We start from the raw sequence: 19,796 nt of genomic DNA, 5'->3' as shown, positions 1-19,796 counted from the left end.
AGGAAACAAGTTGCACAAGGGGAACAGGAGGAACTGTATTTTTATACTGGGAGCTTTGTCTTCTGTGATGATTTACCTACACAACTAGGTCCCAAACCTGCATTTTCAGTTCTTACTTTTTTTTTTTTTTTTTGGATCACCAAACCAGTATATGTCCAGCTGCCCACATGGTATTGCCAACTAGCTTGTCAGCTGTGGGCTGCTATGTTCAATGAAGATGTCCCTGAGAAACCTCAGACTCAACATACTCAAACCTGAGCTCAGCTCTCCAACACCTGCTGTTCTTTTGTTCTACTTTAAGAAACACTTCAGTGCCACCATTTCTCACCCTTTTTTTTTCCTTCCGCTGCATGACTACTAAATGTTAAGCTGCTATTATTTTTCTCCTGAAACAAGGCTGCAACTTCCTAACTGATCTTCCTGACTCCAGTCTAGCATTCCTTCAAGCCCAAGTCAAGCCCTACCCTGCACCAGCCAGAATCAAATTTTAAAATGAAAATAATATTAATAGAATCTTTCAGTGACCTTAATTTGCTCCTAGTAAAGGACACTTTCTTAACGTGGTCCACACATTCAGTGGGATTTGGCCTCTGCCCCTCTCTCTTCCTGCATTTATATCAGTCCTGTTTCCTAGCCGACTGCTCCATAAACTTTTCTTCCCCCTCTTATCTTTTTTCCCCCTTTTTTGTACATGCTTTTCTTGCCCCCTGATACTTTCCCTCTCCTTAACCACCTAGGTTACCTAAATCTTGCCTCCTGCTGGTTTTCTGAGAGGCCCTTCCAGAGCCACCCCACAGTTTGAGTCGGATGCCTGGGCCACACTTGGCGCTTCCTCCCCTCCTAGCGTTTACGCTTGCATTGTGATTTCCTTATTACCTGTCTCTCTCCAAGTCTGGACTGAGCTCCGTGAAGGCAGAGCCACATTTAATTTACTGCTGCATTCACATGGAGAAGGCACTAAAACTTGCTGGACAAAACCAGGGCAGGGGGGCAGCCTAGCTCATATATTGGTAAAAATGAACACTTTGTGTCCCATTTAGCACCAGCTGGCTGTGCCACCTTGTGCCCCTCCCCCCAGCTGCCTCCCTGAATCAGGGACAGTAAGCTGCAACAGAAAATGGGATGTAATTGAAAGGAGGGAGGGGTGGTTACCTCAGATTTCATTTTCCTTGGAGAATCTTCTCAACAATAAAGTCATGAAAAGTTGTGTTTCCTTCTGGAAACCCTAAATTTTATCTTTGTGCAAAACCACCACTGGAAGAGAAGGCTCGAAAAGATTCCTTCAATACGCGATACCTGATATGTAAACTGTATCTCAATCACAAACAAAAAGGAGATACCTTTGGCACAGGGCCTCCTGAATTGCCTCTTAGCACTCCTTCGTGGAAGGAGGAGGGAGAAAGGGGAGCTGGTTTGATTCCTAACCCTGTCACTAATTTATAGTTCCCTCTGAGCAAGTTTCTCATTACCCGTTTCACCATCTATATTAATAGATTTATTGAATTAAGGATCTTTCCAGCTGTAAATTTCAGTGATTCTGATGCTTCCGACCTCAGGGACTGCTTGGGCTAAGATCTCTAAAAGGAGCCTTCTATCTCCTTGGGCACCTGTGAAATGTGAAACAGAGAAAAGCAGACCCCAAGGATCTCAAGGAGGAACGCTTGGGATCTAGGGCTTATGTGTCAGATAAAAACAACTAAGTGGATCGATGGTCTAGTCAATCTCTAAGGCCTGAATCAAAGCCTGGACCCTGACCCAGAGCCAAGGGGTCACCAGAAAACAAGGGTCTCAAGCCCACTGACCAACACCAGGCAGGCTGGAATCCTGCTGATCTGTCTGCCTCTTTTTCCACTCTTCCTGATCAACGACTTCTACCTGTTTTAGAAGGAAGAGAAATGCCTCTGCGACAGAACACTCTTTTTGGAGTGCCCACTGTGGTTAAGTAACAGCAAAATATAAATGGTGAGAGGGCGGGAGCAAGGAAAGAAAGAAAGGAAACCAGCAAGTACCTCAACGGGCTATATGCCTTTGGGTTATATATATCCCCCTTCCCATCCAGCACCTCCTGATTCTCAGTTTCCAAGGCAGAAAGGCACCAGCTTTAGAGGGTTGCTGTGAGGAATAAATGAGATCGTGCACCTGAAGTGCCCAGGGCGCCTGCTGGCATAGAGTGGTTCTCAGCATGTGGCACCTTTTCTTACAGGGATGGATCAGGGCATGGGGACCTTGGAGTCACACAGTCCTGGGATAGAATCCTGCCTCTGCCTATTACCAGCCATGAGACCTTAAGCTAGACCAGTTTTCTCCTTTGGAAGATAGACATGATACCCTGGACTTCATGGGGGTTCTTATGAAGCCCAAGATAAGATCATGTGATTAACTGGTCCCTACTAAGAACGCCATACACATCGGACATTGTTGCCTGCTCCTCTACCATCCCCTTCCCCAACACATGCAGCCCTACACATTCCTCGAGTGCATTCCGAACTCAGCATCCAGCTGTGCAAACAGGCAACCCCGTGCCCCACTGCTGGACTCCAGGCTGAGCTTTCTGATAAATCTGCTTTCTATTCCCACCCCCCAGGTTCAGGCAGGACTCAAATTCAAGTTGGCCAATCACTGAGTGAGAAACAGCCATAACTTTAGGTTTATCTTAGGCTTCTGTATTCAGGACTGGAAAGAGCTACGCCATTATGCCTTTTGTTTTAGAAAACTGATGGTGATAATAATCACCACTGACTCGATTGTGTCTCACAATAATAAATGATAATAATAATAGCTCGCACTTCCCGAGTACTTCTTATATGCCAGGTGCAGTGGTAATCACTTTATAATCACTGTTTCAGTTCATTCTCACAACAATACTGTGAAGCAAGCATCACTGTACCCATCTTAAAGATACACTGAGACTCAAAATCAACATGCCTTGTCCTGCGTCACACATCTGGCAAATGGGACAGATGATGCGCATACACACCTGATGTGTTTTTGGTATTTGGTGATGGGTACTCCTCAGATAAGGAGTGGGCAACGATGACTGATTTGTGTCGAGTTCCTACTATAGCCCAACGAATCACATGATCTCATTCCATATCCACGACAACCTGAAAGGGTCAGATGCTCTTCTGACTATTCCCCGGGGACTTCTGAAATGGGCCTGGTGATTTGACTTCTCTGGAGGCATTTGGAGACGCAGCCTCTCCCGTGCATGAGAGTACTCAGCTGGGGACAGAAGCAATGGCAATTTCTCTGATGACTTGAAGACTGAGGCACAGAGACATTCGAAGATGGAAAAAAGAGGCCAGTGACATCTCTCAAAAACACCTGATAACATCCAGGAACTACTGCTCCCAACCGGTCTGAGAGGACTCAGCATTCAGCAGGCTTTTTCACACCCCCAGATTTGCGTCTTGTCCCCTGCAATCCAACTCCACCCCCCGGGTGGTAAATACCCACACCCTCCAGGGCTCTGCCAAGATGTCTTCTCCTCCGGGGAAATTCCCACCCACCCTACATGGTTAGGGACCAGTCTCCCAGCCTGGCTTCCTCCACTCCTAACCCTATACACACACACACACACACACACACACACACACACAGAGGCTTTCTTCTGTCATAGCCTTTATCAAAAGTTCTCTGGTTAGTCTTTCCCATTGGACTGTGAGCCTACTGAGAGCAGGAAGTGGGTCTCATTCACCTTGGCAGCCTCTGCCCCTAATCCAGAGCCTGACATACAGTAGGCGCTGGACACAGTAGCGTGGAAAGATGGAGTAATGAAAAGAGAGGAAGGAAGGACAAGAGAGAGTGGCAAGGAAGGTGCCCTTGTGCAGTGGGCTCGGTGGGTGAAGCAAGCATCACCCCTGCTCAGCCTGCTGCTGAGGTCCTGGGGAAGGCAAAAGCGTCCCCTCTGTGCACCTGGGTTCCCTCCAGACCTTCTTTCACTAACGGGTTGAAGGCAGAGAAAAGACAAAAGCCCCTATTCATCCCCAGAGAAATTCCACATTCTTAGTGCAAGACTGCTGAGAGAGAAGGGTCCCATCTGACTCCCTCCGTCCCTGTATCACTTTCCTGGGAATAGGACTGGGATAGGGGAACAAGAGTGTTTTTGGCTCCTGTCTGACTAGAATCAGAATAACTAGTTTACAAGAGCATCAGTCTCTTACGGTTCCCTAAGTGGAAGGATAAGAGGGGCAGCTTCTCATGCTTCAGGGAGTGATATATCTGTGTGTGCATGTGTACCCTAAAATAAGAAAACGTGCGCTCTGTCAACCAGTGACGCTCCCATCTTTGAGGATGTGGGAGGCTTGGGGAACCAGGGTCTTTGAAAATGCTCTGAGTTTTCAGGAGGATAAAGACCAAAACCAAAATAAAACAAAACAAAAACCGCTGCTAGCTGGTTATTAAATTTCCCCCTTCGCCACTGCAGGTTCTAACCGATTGCATAAGCTGACCTCAACTTTCCCATCTGTTGAATGGGAACAGCCAGCCTGGCTGAGGATGGGAAACACCTTACCCAAAAGTTTCTTCCTCTCACAGCCACGATTGGTGTTGCTAAGTGACCACTGCATTCTTGTCACCAAGCCTGGTCCTGACCCAGAATTTCTTTCAGGGAGCACTTCAGGTGGCTACTACCTTGTAATCAAAACTAGCCCACAAAGAGAAGCTCACCCTGGCTCAAGGAGTGCCAAGGTTCCTTCCAGCTCTGACGTTCCTGGGTTTGGCTCTGCCTCATAATGCTGCCCCTAAGTTAAGAGGGAGAAGCGAGTGACACAGAGGGGTATCGGCGAGTAGAATATCTCCTCTCCCGCCCACCCCGAGGGCCTATGCTCTGAGTCTGCTTCCTTCCGGTTCTTTGGAGGGTGGATAAGAGAAACAGAACAGGAATGCAAACAGTCGCCTTGGGCCTGATAACAGCATCTAGAGAGTTCTCTGGGGCTGCATGGGTAGGAACAAACACGGGTTCTCCTGATGAAAGCAGCCTGGGTTCAAATCCCTGCTCTGCCAGGCTCCCTGCTGGGAACTCCCTCAGGCCATCTTACCCTTCGAGCCTCGCTCCCCTCAAGCACAAAATGGAGATAACAACGCCTCCCTTCCAGGCTTGTTGTGCGAGGAGTAAATTGGATGAAAAAATGTACGTGAAAGTGCTTTGTGAGCCGCTCTGCGCGGAGCCCTGCGAAGGATTATTCTTCTTGGTACGCACCAATAGCAAGACGACTGGGGTGTTCCGTTCCAGATGGACTCAATCTAAACCAGGGAACAAATGCTTTTTTTGGTAATTTCATCTGGTGGAAATGGCAGTCTCATGGGCCTATTTGTGTTTAATGAACCACATCCTGTATCGTCTTCTTGCAAGGTTCTGAGGAGAATTAAGTTAGTTCTCTCTCTGGCGTGCTGCAGACAAGTGAGCGTCCAGCTCAGGTTTAACCTCCTCTGGCCTCCCCACTCTCCAAGGAAACACTACCTCAGAGCTAGACGCATCCTACACAGGGCTGCGTGGAAGCCATGAAGCCGGGGGAGGGAAAGGGCTATGGGACCACCTCCCACCACCTGGCTGGGACCCTGGCCTAGAGGAGTGTGGCCGGGCTCTGATCCCTGACTGCCGCCATAGTTAAGGGTTGCGTGAGGCTGGGTGTGACAGACAGACAGACAGCCTGGAGCAGACTGGCTGGGGACATGGCGGATCTGGAAGGGCAATGAGGCTCTGGGGAAGATTTTGGAAATTAGCCTCAGAGCAATGGCAAAGGACCTGGGAGTTTTCATCCAAGAAGCAGCATGATGGTATTTCTGTTAATGGTTAATTGTATTCATCAACTTGACTGGACCACGGGCTATTCAGAGATGTGGTCAAACACGACTCTGGAGGTGTCTGTGAGGGTGTCCGTGAGGGTGTTGTGGATGAGATCAGCAGCTGACTGAGTAAAGCAGAATGCCCTCCCTTGGGTCACTGGACCTCAGCCAATCAGGTAAAGGCCTGAATAGAACAGAAAGGCTGACCCCTCCCCCTCCCCCAGGAGTAAGAAAGAATTCCTCCTGCTTGACTGCTTGAGCTAGAACAACATTCTCTTCTTGCCTTTGGGCTCAAACGGAAACATTGGTCCTTCTTGGGTCTCAAGCCTGCTAGCTTTGGAATCGGAACGTATGTCATCAGCTCTCCAGAAGTTCCAGTTTGCTGAACAGATCTTGGCTTGAAACTTCTCAGCCTGCACAATCACATGAGCCAATTCCTCGTAACAAATCTCTCTCTCTCTCTCATATATGAATATTATATACAATAGAGACTTTTATCTACCCGTCCATCCATCCATCCAACCATCCATCCTATGGGTTCTGTCTCTCTGGAGAGCACCGACTGACCCGTGTCCTCGGGGTTGCTGTGTGGTTTGGACTGAGGGGGGACAAGAGTGGATGCCGAAGAATTGCACTACTGGGTATTTACCCTAAAGATACAGATGTAGTGGAAAGAAGGGCCATCTGGACCCCAACGTTCATAGCAGCAATGGCCACGGTCACCAAACTGTGGAAAGAACCAAGATGCCCTTCAACGGACGAATGGGTAAGGAAGATGTGGTCCATATACACTATGGAGTATTCTGCCTCCATCAGAAAGGATGAATACCCAACTTTTGTAGCAACATGGACGGGACTGGAAGAGATTATGCTGAGTGAAATAAGTCAAGCAGAGAGAGTCAATTATCATATGGTTTCACTTATTTGTGGAGCATAACAAATAACATGGAGGACATGGGGAGATGGAGAGGAGAAGGGAGTTGAGGGAAATTGGAAGGGGAGGTGAACCATGAGAGACTATGGACTCTGAAAAACCATCTGAGGGTCATGAAGGGGTGGGGGGTGGGAGGTTGGGGTACCAGGTGGTGGGTACTATAGAGGGCACGGATTGCATGGAGCACTGGGTGTGGTGCAAAAACAATGAATACTGTTACGCTGAAAAGAAATAAGAAAAAAATAAATAAAAATAAAAATTTCAAAAAAAAAAAAGATTGGATGCCAAGAGTCCAGGTAGATGCCAGCGCTAGAGTCCAGGCAAGCCACGATGGCAGCTTGATCCAGGGCCCAGGAGAGAGATGGAAAGAAGTGGGCAAATTCAAGCCCTTATTGGGAATGAAAATGGGTAAGCTTTGGGAAATGGGGGGCGCGAGGGAGAGGAGGATGTGAAGAAGGACTCCAGTTTCTGGTTCTGCCTAAAAACAGATCATGGTACATTTCACTCGAATGCTGGGAAACCACCAGGTTGTGTGGGGCAGAGTTTGGGTGGGCAAGGGAGCTGCCATAATGGCAAATACTGGTGGAAAGCTTAGAGGCAGAGGTGTAAAGTGGGAGTCGACAATGTAGGGACAATTACAGAATCCCCACAAGAGAAGTGTCCAGGAAGAGGGGGCCCAGGTCAGGGTCGTCTGAAGTCCCATGGACGGAGGTGGGTAGAAGAGGGTGAGCCGGCAAAGCAGACAGAGAAGAAGCCAGCAGGAAGGCAGGGGACTCACGAGGAAGATCTGGGACAATGGCAGCGAACCCAGACAGTGCCTCAAGCAGGAAGTGGTCAGCTCTGTCAAACGCTAACAGAAGGTCAAGCAAATGGGAACTGAAAACTGCCCCCTGATGATTCAATCTACAGAGAAGTAAACCAGTACCCAGGCAGTCCCAGTCCTGAGAACAAATGCTTTCATGTCTGGTTGCTGTCTTTGAAGCAAACTCCCCCAGGAAACTGAAAGCCCAGGAGAGTTCTCCAGCCCACAGCAGCCCCTTGGCCACAACTGTCCTCAGAAAAGGAGGTGACATTTGACTATCTTTTCCTTCTCCTCCCCCAACCTTAACTCCTGGGCTGCCTTTCAAGCAGTCAGAACTCCTTTAAAGAATAGTCTAGGAATGCTGAGCTGACAGTCAAACCTGCACTGTAATTCAAATGGAAATGTAGAAATTCATTCCCTCGGACAGTCTTGGGAAATTATAATTGAGATAAAACATCTTTTAAAGGTGGCAACAGGCACTTATCTCTGAGGACATCTCTATAACATGGACTGCCTCAATCTTAACTCAAGAGCAGTGTAACCTTCACTAGAAAATATCATTTCACAGGGTCATGGAGTCTATAAACTAGGAAAAGTCATATTAATTACATATCTCTTCTACACTTTCTTTGTCCCTCCTTTGTGTGTGTGTGTGTGTGTGTGTGTGTGCTTTTGTGTGTGTGTGTTCTGTTTTGCACTTACCTATTTCTCTGTGTTTTGTTTTGTATTTAAGATTTTATTTATTTATTTGACAGACAGAGATCACAAGTAGGCAGAGAGGCAGGCAGAGAGGGAGGAAGCAGGCTCCCTGCTGAGCAGAGAGCCTGATGCGTGGACCCTGGGATCATGACCTGAGCCGAAGGCAGAGGCTTTAACCCACTGAGACACCCAGGAGCCCTGACTTCTCTGTGTTTTCATGACCCCTCCTTGCCTCCCTCAGTTGGTCTCTCTCTCTCTCTCATACACACACACACACACACACACACACACACACACACACCCCTGGAAAGGAAACACAGTTACCACAGCAGATGTGGCAGCTGTGGTGGGAAGAATGCATTGGATCAAGATAATAACTAGGTGTCTAGCTCAGTGTTAGAGGAGTTCACTGATGGGCTGTGCTGGAGCCTAGATTTTGTATGGGAAGAAAGTGATCTAGAGAGTGATCAGTTTGCCCAAGATCCCATAGCTGGTAAGAGGCAGAGCTGGGATTTGAATCTGAGTCCATCTGACTGCAAAACCTCCACTTTACTTCCAAATGACAAAGTCTTTATCCAAGCTAGCTACAGGCTGGGTAACTTCTTATGTCATAATTAAGATAAAAAGACATGCATCAAGGCCACAACTGGGCAGTATATGTGACTATCAAGCCAAGAGTGAACTGGGAGAAAGGTAGCTTTTTAAAATACACACCTATCAGGAACACAGCAGCGTGCAGTGGAAGTATTAAGCTGAAGGCCAGAGACTGAGAACTTCACATGGTGCTTGGGGCACGGTCTGGGGGCAGAGGCGAGGGCTAGAGGGGACTCACAGGCTAAAGCAGCTTCCACACTAAGCACTGCTGTACCTGGTGAGCCCAGGGATGACTTTGGCTACTTCTAAGGTCTTCCTGGCTTCTGACAGGCCCCGTCTAACTGATGTGTTCGGTGCTCTAGTCCCCTCCAAACTGGCGAAATCCTGAGATGATCCACTCGGTGGTGGCAGACCCCACCTCCCTGCCTACATCTTTCCAGTCCTGCTTGGCATGCCCAGCTCCCCCTTGGAATCGACGTCACAAGGTGGGTCTGTTCTTTCGACTTCTGCCCTGCCTTGCTGCAGGGAAAATGATACACAGCCTCCCCCCGCCACTATCTGCATCACAGCAGCCACTGCCAACGGATCCTAACGTTCTTGGCCAGTGGGCTCCATGATCTCCACACAGTGGCCTAGATAAGTCATTCCCTAACTGATCAGAATTAGTTAAACATGAAATAATAGATATGGGCCATCACATGGCAGTGACTGGGTTCTTTACCATGAGCCCTCTCCGCCCCTCTTTCCAGCTGTCTACCAGTGGGTAAAAAAAAAAAAGAAAAAAAGAAAAAAATGGTGAAACACTGTAAGTCTAGAACAGACTGGGGAGTGAACAACACGGGGACAGTGTCCACATCTCGTCTCCCGCAGCCCCAGCACCAGGCACAAGGTCTGCCAAGAAGCAGCACTGAAGAAATATTAATGAATTGAAGAATGAATGAATGAAAGATAAATGGGACTTTCTTTCTTCTTTCTTTCTTCCTTTCTCCTGTGGAACACACACTGAGAAACACTTAGGGGAATAATAGTCTAATCGTCAAATAAACCTCTCATGGGAATATTTTAATCAGGCACATTCAGTCCCGAAACCCTGGGCTTTCCAACGATTTCTAGTGATTGCCCCAGATCACAGCAGGAGCAAGAGCCCCATCCTTAATAAACCGGGAAAGCCTGGGACATTTGTTTCTAATTTCTGTGGACACCAGATCTAGGGGGCAGGGAACACTGAGCTCAGGTTGGAATTCAAACACCATCCCCTTCACCCATACACTGTGACCCCAACGAGCTCCTCTTCTCTAAGCTTCAGGTTTCCCAGGCGAAGACGAGGGGTGAGTGGGATTCTTGCCTTCTTTGCCTCAAGGGGTACATGGGAGAACCCACAGGACTACACTGTAATGTGCTGTGACTCACGCCCTATTGGGCCTCTTTTCCCGGAACTTCCTTCCAGCTTTGGTCCTTCCAATCAAGGACACGCCACCACCTGGAGCTAAACATAGATTTCAAAGACTCCAGGAAGCCCTCCCCACTCCACTCTCTGGGTTGAAAGAATATTTATCCTTTTCTAGTAACCCAGGTGCGTCTCCGAGAGATTAAGGAGCATCACACGTGGGCAGAAGCCCTGCCAGGACTAGACTCCTCAGCCGCGCCCGACGAGTCTTGCTTTATTCTAAGCTATCATTTTTCATGTGCTGACTACATGCCAGACACTTCACCTGCATTATCTCATTTCGTTCTCCCAAAAAGCCGCGCCAGGGAATTCCTATCCCCCATTTAACGCACGAGGACACAGAAACTTAGAAGTTCCTGCCCGAGGTTAGCCGGCAGGGATGGAAGGGTAGACAGGGGGACTTGAACCCGTGTCTGTGCCACTCACGCACCTCTTCCCGCAGCTCTGCCCCCAGAGGGACCTGCTTCCAAGCCCAGACCCACCCTGACCCACTTCCCAGGAGGCCCTCATATAGCCCGTGTCCATGACACAGCGGATGGCGGTGGAGAGAAAGGTCACCCACTACCTCTGAGTTCAGAGTTCCTCCCTCCCCGGGAACATTCCCGGGCTTCTCCGCCTCCCCCTTGCAAACATCACTCCCACATTTTAAAAAAATACAACCGCAGTGCTTCATGGGTCATCTAGGTCACAGCAGGTGGTGAGAGTGAGAAGTGTTAAGGTGGCCTCTGCGGACCCCCCGTTTCTTCTTGGGAGCGAGCATATGACAGAAGCAAGAAATGTGCCTCCAGACAAGCTGCCCAGAGAGGAAAGCTACTGTGCCAAGTTTCCCCAGCAAGTTTGTGGCCACCCGGGGGGCTCTGGCGTCTTGAAGGGGTCTCTGTGGGCTTTCCTTCTGTCCCAGCCCATCTGACTTGCTACAGAGTCCACGCATCCACTGCTTAAGGAGTGGGGCTTTCTGGAGGGAAACAGGCCAAGGTCTGGAAGCAGTTGAGGACGGAGATGACGTGGTATTTAGCATGACAGTGGTGTCCCTGGCCCCAAGTGTGGGCCGAGGCGGGTTAGTTCAGTGGCCACAGTGAGCGAAGGTTTTTATAAACATAACCTAATTGTATTACTTCAAAGTCCTGAAGCTTATTGCCCTGCTTAATGATGTGTCACGTTATTTATAGGGTAGGACAACGAGACTTCTATTGATTTAATGCACTTCCTTAAAGACCGTCATTGTCGCAGCCATAAAAAACAGAGCTCTTCCCAGACAACTCAATTATGTCCCCCGCGTCTATAAACCACCCCGTGCCCCACACAGTTGCACACGGGAGGCAGGGAGGGGTGAGACCACGGTGGGGGCTGCAAGCCCCGGGGGGCAAGAGGAAAGGTTCTGGAGATGGCAAAGGCAGGCGCACTGGGGCCAGCATGCAAAGCCCTGGAGGGGGGCGTGGAGCAGTACCCCACTTTGTCTTGGACGCCCCCCCACAGTGGAGCTCAGTGACACTCAGCAAGCTTCCTCCTCCCTCTAGACCTTAATTTTCCCAACTGCAAACTTGGGATGCTAAGTCCAGGGGGACTCATAAGGTCTCTTGTGGCTCCCACAGTCTGTGGTTTAAGTTGATTTGGTTCCTTAGATCGGGTGGGGGGGCTGGGCCATGTGAAGAAGGTGGGGAGCAAATTTTTAACACTGCTCCCCACCCTTTCCGTCCATGGAGAGCTCTCCTTTCTCAATTAATGGATAACAATAACGGTAACAGTAACAGGAAGCCATCCGCACCCTGCTACTTACTAGCTGTGTATCTACGGGCACTCGGCTTGGCGTGGCTGAGACTCACCTTCTCCCCTGTGAAATGGGGATGTGAATACACCGGCCTGTTAAAATACACAATGCAGGGATGGACTATTTCTGTCTTTCTCAAAATGCTGTGATAGTTAACTGCTTCCCTTCCGTGTGGAAGGTGGACAGGAATGGCTCCTTAAGCGCCCATTTCACAGAAGGGAAAAACCGAGGTGGGAAGGGAATGACGCTCCCAAGGTGAGTGGCAGGGACTGGTCTCCCCCTTGGGCTAGATAGCCCGAGGAATGCCAGTTCTGATACAAGCTGAGGCTCCCAGGGACCTACGATCTGGTGACCCTCCCTGAGGATAGAAGCTTCTCCACGGGAGAGACAGGAAACTGTCCCCTCAGACCCAAAGTGAGCCCTACCAGAACGGCCAGAGCTCCTCTTGGGCTCTTCCCAGAAGCCTGGAGAGAAGGAGGTGTCAAGGAGACGCCACTCCCATCCCTCCAACTCTTCCCCCCCATGGTGGTTTCAGAGGAGAGAGCTGGAAACAAGGAACCTGCTGTACGAGGCAGGAGTGTTGGAGTCCAGCCCACCACCTTAGGGTCTCAGAAAATGCCTGAACTGAAAGAATCCTGAGAAATCATCACACAGCCCCTCATCCTGTCCGTGGGGAAACTGAAGCCCAGAGAGGGGCAGGGGTGCCGAAGGCCACACAGCTTCGGTATGGCCGAGCCAGGATCTAGCTTGCCAGAGCCTTACCTTTCTGGTACTGGAGCCACAGCTGTTGCTGGACCTTCTTGCTGGGGAAGTGGATGATGCAGGTGAGCTCGGAGCCGTAGAGGGCCTCTGCGATGTAGTGGGAGCCGTAGTGCTGGATGAAGGACAACAGCTCCTCCCGACTGCTCTCCCTGGTCAGGATCTTGAGGACGTTGGTGAAGCCTGCACGGAGGAGGAGGACGTGGAGGTGATCAGATCTGGGAGGGCGGTGGCTGGCGAATTATAAGAGGCCAGGGGCTCTCTCCAGCCTGGAGCTGGTGTCACCCCACACTCAGCCTGGTGGCTGGCACCTGAAGGGGCACAGCAACCTCCCCTCGCTCGCAAAGCAGAGGTTGTTCTCTCTGGTAGATGCACAAGACACTACAACCGAGAGGGAACCAACAGCAGAGGAAGGCCTCAAGCTTGGCAGCCGAGGCCACGGGACCTGAAAGTCGCCATCAGGAAATTAAAGCTGACGTCTGTCCCTAGCAACTAATGGGCACCGAGCACATCGCCTGCGGTTTCCCCCATTGGTTCCAATTTAGCCTCAGCCCCAGTGCTGCAACCCCCACTGTGGATGAGCAAGTCCAAGCTCAGACTCTGGATGGTTTCCTTGGTCCCCCGGCTCAGTCTACAATCAGTCTACAAGCTCAGTTCTCACTCCAAAATAAATGCATTTTTCACAGCACCCAATCACCCAGGGTGTGAACTGCCTACAGCGGGAGCCCCGGGGCTTCCCTGACCCCGGATCAGCAGATACTCCGACATCCTGGGATCGGATCCCTGGCTTGGCTTCCGAGAACACTACTTGCCTTTCTGTCTCTGCCTCCCTGGAACAGTGGTATGTTCTGGCTCCTGACTTTGTCAAGGGCCTTCCTGCTGCTGCATTTTCCTTAGTCCTGTGCCAAGAAGACTTAGGTCATCAGGGCCTAGCACGGGACCTGCAAAGCTATCACTCTATAACCACAGCTCCCCGCCGCACGCCTTCCTCCAACAGGTGGGTCACCAAGCTGTTCTTCCAAGAGCCTTAAGACCTGCCTGAGCTTCTTCCTGCTACCAACAACCAGCCTACCAGTGACCTTACCTGATGTTCCAGGCCTCCAAGGGCATCTCCAGTGAGCCTCCTTCATCAGGCTTTACATCCAGCCAAACCAGCGTTTTTAGGTCTCCTAGATATGACCTGAGATTTCCACTGCCCTTTCCTCATTCACAGTCCCCAACCTGCAGCCTGCACACACATACACACCCCTGTTCACCGGAAATGGCCTCCCCAACTCTTCGCTAAGTCACTCCTATGCTCTAAGGCTCCGGAAAGCCATTCTCACCTTCCCAAGAAGCTGTTGGCACAATCCTGGCCAGGGGCACCTATGCTTTGCACCTTCAGTGGATACTACCTTGAAAGCAGAAGCTCTATTCCGCTGGTCTTTGACTGTGCACCTGCACCCTTCCCCACCCCCCGCCCTAACCAGGTACAAGAGCACAGTTCCCGGGACACGGCGGAAACACCAACCACCACTGTCACCTGAGCAGTGGATCCTGTGTCACATCAAAGTAAACTGTAGGAGAGCAAGCACGCTCTCCTTCAACATTAAACATAAACTCCAATTTGCCAACATTTGATTTACAAGGGGTTTCTCAAGAGCATCATCATTGATTAATTAAAGCTGATCCACCTTTGTAATTCTAACAGATACATCGGATACATCGCAGTCTGATTTGCAAGTGAGGTGCGAGGGTGCGGGTGCAAAACAGAAACATGCCTCAAAGCATGGGTGTTTGATTAAGACAGCCCCTCTCCACCAATCCGTTAATATGCGCAACCGGGTAATTAACACAGCAGTGTTAATGATGAGACTGTTTCTCTTAACTAGTAAAGGACAACACCATGGAGATGACCTGGGGCTCTTTCTCCAGGCAGGTAAAACTGCAATCGAATCTCTGCTCTCTGGGCACCTGCGTGGCTCAGTTGGTTAAGCGACTGCCTTTGGCTCAGGTCATGATCCTGGAATCCCAGAATCGAGTCCCGTATCGGGCTCCCTGCATGGGAGGGAGTCTGCTTCTCCCTCTGACCCTCCCCCTTCTCATGCTCTCTCTCTCTTTCTCTCTCTCTCTCAAATAAATAAAATCTTAAAAAAAAAAAAAAAATCCCTGCTCTCCTCTTGTTTGGCCACTTACTAGCTGTGTGACCTTGGGGAAGTTACTTAACCCCTCTGACCTTGTTTCCTTTTTTTTTTTTTTTAAATAAACACTTCTTTTTTTTTTTTAAGATTTTATTTTATTTATTTGAGAGAGAGAGACAGTGAGAGAGAGAATGAGCGAGGAGAAGGTCAGAGAGCGAAGCAGACTCCCCATGGAGCTGGGAGCCTGATGTGGGACTCGATCCCGGGACTCTAGGATCACGCCCTGAGCCGGAGGCAGTCGTCCAACCAACTGCGCCACCCAGGCGTCCCCTGACCTTGTTTCCTTATCTGAAAAAAGTATGGGATAAATGATGTCTTCCTTGTAGGATGATGGACGTCCTAAGATAGGAAACATTATAAAGTGCTTGGCCAATGTCTGCAGTAATTACTATTTGCACTTCCCATATGGGAGAGTCCTCTGATTCCTGGGCTAAGAGAGTTTCGTGTTGCTCATGAACCAAATGATACTGAAAAAGAGAAGGTAATTTACATGCTTACAAATACAGAGGAAGCCCCTGGACAAGAATCCAGTGGCAGGGTTATGAGGAAGAACCAGGGTAAAACACCCCATCTTTCCAAATTCCTTCACTCATTCTGAATTTTTCAGTTTTCTTTTTTTTATTCCCTTATCAAACAAGACGACCTACACTGTGTTGATTCTCTGTTACAGAGACAATAGGAATATAGGCTACAGGGATATGGAAATGACCCACAATTCTTGGGTCAGTGGGGGAACATATAGGGCTCAGATGTGAATCAAGCCCACTGGTGCATTCATACAGGTGGTTGCTTGCACAGACTTCCTTGAGTTATTCTGGGGGGGAGTAGAGAATGCAGCACGGGTCTCTCTCAGTATCACAGGACTAGCCCATCATTCTGGGCAAGGAGATCCAGGCAGAGGGAAGAGCATGTGCAAAGTCACAGAAGCATGAAAAAACACGTCCCATTCTGAGAATTACAAATTGTGCTCATCAGCTGACACAGAGGGTGTGGGCAGGTGGAGTGGGGGCCGTGTGTGTGTCTGCATCTTGGAGGGGCATGTGTTACTGCTGTATAGGAGATGGGTAGGAAAGGAAATCATCCAGAAGAGACCAGAAGAACTTACAATCCATAGTCTGAAATATATAAAACATAAATGTGACTTAGATTGTCATTTACCCCCTCACCCCCACACTGCTATGGTACCCCTTCCTCCAGGAAGCCCCTCTTGACTCCTCAGGGCAGCTCCCTGCTCTGGGGTTCCACTGTCCCACTATTGCATAGAACCTACCGCAGTATGAGGATGTCCCTGTCTGCTTGTCCATCCACCCTCCCCATGAGCTCCTTCATGGCAGAGAAGGCCGGGCCTCATTCCCTCAGCATCCCCAGCTCAGGGCCTGGCACAGCGCAAGTCCTCGGGAACAAGTGCTGGATTAGCGCCAGCCCCCTGGCTGCCCGGGAGGCGGTCCTCACCTGCGGACAGGGTGATGGTGTTGAGCTTCACACGGTAAAGGTTGCTTCGGACCCGCCACTGCTGCACCATAGGGTAACCCATGGCCTCGTCATACCTGACGTCTCCTGCAGGGCAGAAAGAGAAGGTCACGGGAGGCCAGCATTTACAGGACACTCACCAAAACTGGGCTCTGCAGAATGGCCACTGCTTCTAAACAGGCGGGCGCTCAGCCTTCACGTGCAGGCTCTCACTGGAACCAACACCTTTACCTGGACCTGCCTCCAGGCTTCTTCCCAGCCTCTGATCTCAGCCCCCATCCTGCTTTTTCTCTTCCCAACAGCTTGCTAAAGCAAGCCAAGCAGATTTATGATTCCGCTTACCCCTGCAGGCAACTGGCCATGGGTCATTGGACGGCTCTATGCCTCAGTTTTCCCTTCGGATACTATGGCTACCTATGCTGACGTTACTTCACAGGTGCATTGTGAGACTCGAATAAGGCCACAGAAGTGGAAGTCTTGCAGCATGCAGAATGGGGGTCAGCAAACCACAGCCCATCCTCCACGTACCACCTCTCGATGACAGCAGACATGAGCGGCTGTGTGCAGAGCCTAGTGCACTTAGGATCTGGTCCTTTGTGTTTGCTGACCCCTGTGTGAACCACTGTTTCCTAACATGGAAACATGGGATGCACATAGAGATCTCCTGAGATGCATGTGCTCATATAGAAAAGCTCACATTTCAAGTAAGACCGAGTTGAAGTGAAACAAGATCTTAAAAAATCTGTATAATTTCTAAGCACCTTATCTAGATTATTATGCATTCTAAAGCTCTATGAAGGTAGTGGCGTGGAGCATTTTGCAAACTTTTTCAACTGAGGAATCCCGTTTTTCCAGAGGGTTCACTGGAATGCATGTTCCATGGAAAGTATTTTGGGAAACACAGGTATAGGCAAAGAATAAACAAAGACAAAACAACACAATGTTAGCAAGCAGTTAACTCTGGGTTGTGGGGGTATCAACGATTCTTGTTTACTGATTTATATTCATCAGCATTTTCTAAATTTTCTGCTCTAAGCATTGAAAACTCTCTTTGTTTACAATCCGGATAAAATACATGAAAAGGAAATGCTAGTCACATCAGCAGTTAATATTGTTGTTTTGTATCCTCTGCAAATGGCAGGCACATTTTCTGTCCTTTTCTCTTGTCCCCTGGTGAGGAGGCACTTAAAGAGATATTTGATACCAAGATGAAAATGAGAATCTCATTGTAACAAATGATTTCTTCCTGGACATTACTGCAGTATTAAAGTTGTCCATTACTGTCAACTTTTTTTTATTTTTTTTCCCTCCTTAGCCTTTTCAGGAATAACGTAATTTTTTTTAGAAGCTTTCATTTTAAAGTAAAATATTCATGATCTCCAAATATATGTCTACTGGAGCGAGGTTGTTTTGTTATAAATATGTCCTCTCTGTTTATCTGCTCTGCCTGTCTCATCCTTTCCCTAGAAAGGCTGGGAAGGGTGGGGGAGGAAGGACAGGCCATGTTTTGAGTCAGGGAGAAACCAGATTGCACAGGATGGCCAAATGCTCATGGCCCAGCAGCCTCTGCCCCAGCCTTTGTGCTGGTCCTGATGCACGGCAGGCTTGGTGTGGGTATTGGTAACTGGGACCCACCCTCAGAGAGGGCAGCAGAACAGTCTGATGGAGGCTATAGGTACCATTCATTCACTGGGGTATGATGTCCAAATGAAAAAAACCAGGCTACCCCTTTTGATTACCAAGACATGTATAAAGCCATCATCTCTGCCCGTCACCCCCTAGAACTGGTTGTCACTCCACCCTTCACTTCTCTCCATCCCTGGTCCTTCCTGGATTCCAGCCTGGACTATAAGCTCCTCCAGTGGAATGCCAGCTTCCTGAGGTTGAGGCCATGGTCTTTATTATTGTCACTCCTGCAGAGCCTGGAACAGAGCCTGGTACATAGTAACAGGCTCCAAACAAATGCCGATTTGCTGGCTCACCTACTTACCTGCATCCTTGTCCCCATTCTAGGCCCATCCCTAGCGCTTACTCATCCTTGACCCCCACCTTACCTGACCCTATCCTGGATCTCCGCCCAAGATGAGGGATAAAATGAGGGAGGTATTTTTCCTGGTAATTATTATTATTTTTTTAATTCTAGAAATCCAACAGTGTCTTTATTAGGATGCCTCCAAAGATCCTTAAACCAAAACAAATAATCCTAACAATTTGTACTACTAACACAGAACCACAATGCACTGAGCATTCTATACCCACAGTCTCCAGTAGTTGCCTACTGCTGACAAAGAACTGAAACCCCCTATTTCAGAAGAAAAAATGGAAGCTCAGAGGAGAAAGAGCTCAAGGACACACAAAGATTGGTGACAAATCCAGGGTCCTTCCCATTGGAGCACAGCACCTCCCCATGGACCATGGTGCTATCTGCTTTAAGGGGTGAGCTCCCTGTGACTGGGTGTATCCAAGAAGAACCATTACTCAGTAGGGCTATTATGGACCTGATTTCTCCATTGCTAAGGAGGATTAGAGTAAACACCCTTTACAGTCCCCGTCAGCTCTGAAATTCTGCGATCTTATGAAAATTAAGGAAGGCACAGCAGGTTTTGGCAGATTTTACAAAGCATTTTTATTTCTGTGATTTCATTTGATCTACATCTGGGCCCTTTTTGAAGGAAGACACGTTAAGAAGGGGATGGAGGGTCATGGATACGGCATCAGCTTTGGGGTCAAGACCCAGTGGGCTTAAATCCTGACTCAATGACAGACTAGTCATGTGAACTTGGACTAACTGAATGATTTCTTTAATCCATTTCAAGGGGGACAATAACCCTCACAGGGTTACATGGATTCAGACAGGCAGGGTGTGTGGCTCCTAGGAGACGTGGGTCCTTCTGCCCTGTCTGTGCCTCTTTACAGGGAAGGCTCATGGAGCTCCCAAGTGCTAGCAAGCAGCAGAAGGGCCTTCCCTGCGGGTCAGTTTCCCTCTCAGTGAGACCTCCATCATTCGCCAGGGGGGCCATTCTCCCTGGGCCATGGTTGAGATACCCAAGTACTGTATAACCAAAGCAGAGCCAGGGCCCTCATATCTTAGGAAAATCCCTCCACAAAGGACAGAAGAGGAACTGGGAGAAGATAAGGGGGAGCAGAAGGGCATCCTGGGTGGGACAGAAGACAGGGAGCTCCAGGAGAGCCTGCAGAAGATAGCTTCCCTGTGAGGGGGCGGGCAAGGAGAGAGGAGGTAGGGGTGGGGAGCTGCAGAACCAATGGAAAGGGCAGAAGACCTGGAGCCGTGGCACCTGGTTCTCGTCCTGGCCGGCTGCAGGGTCTTGCGCCACTCCTGTCCCCTCCCTGAGTCT

At 49.3% G+C, this 19,796-nt stretch overlaps 1 protein-coding gene across 1 annotated transcript in view; it reads right to left on the bottom strand.

The window, feature by feature from the left end:
- ASTN2 (astrotactin 2) overlaps positions 1-19,796 on the bottom strand; it is a 736,372-nt gene that overhangs the window by 221,493 nt on the left and 495,083 nt on the right. Inside the window, exons 14-15 of the mRNA XM_044265036.1 lie at positions 16,423-16,527; positions 12,794-12,973 (exon numbers count right to left, since the gene is read on the bottom strand). Coding sequence (XP_044120971.1) covers positions 12,794-12,973; positions 16,423-16,527 — 285 coding nt within the window. The remainder of the gene's footprint in view (positions 1-12,793; positions 12,974-16,422; positions 16,528-19,796) is intronic.

This window comes from Neovison vison, chromosome 9 (assembly GCF_020171115.1).
Source record: "Neovison vison isolate M4711 chromosome 9, ASM_NN_V1, whole genome shotgun sequence".
Taxonomy (NCBI): domain Eukaryota; kingdom Metazoa; phylum Chordata; class Mammalia; order Carnivora; family Mustelidae; genus Neogale; species Neogale vison.
This window is presented reverse-complemented; position numbering and strand designations above follow the sequence as displayed.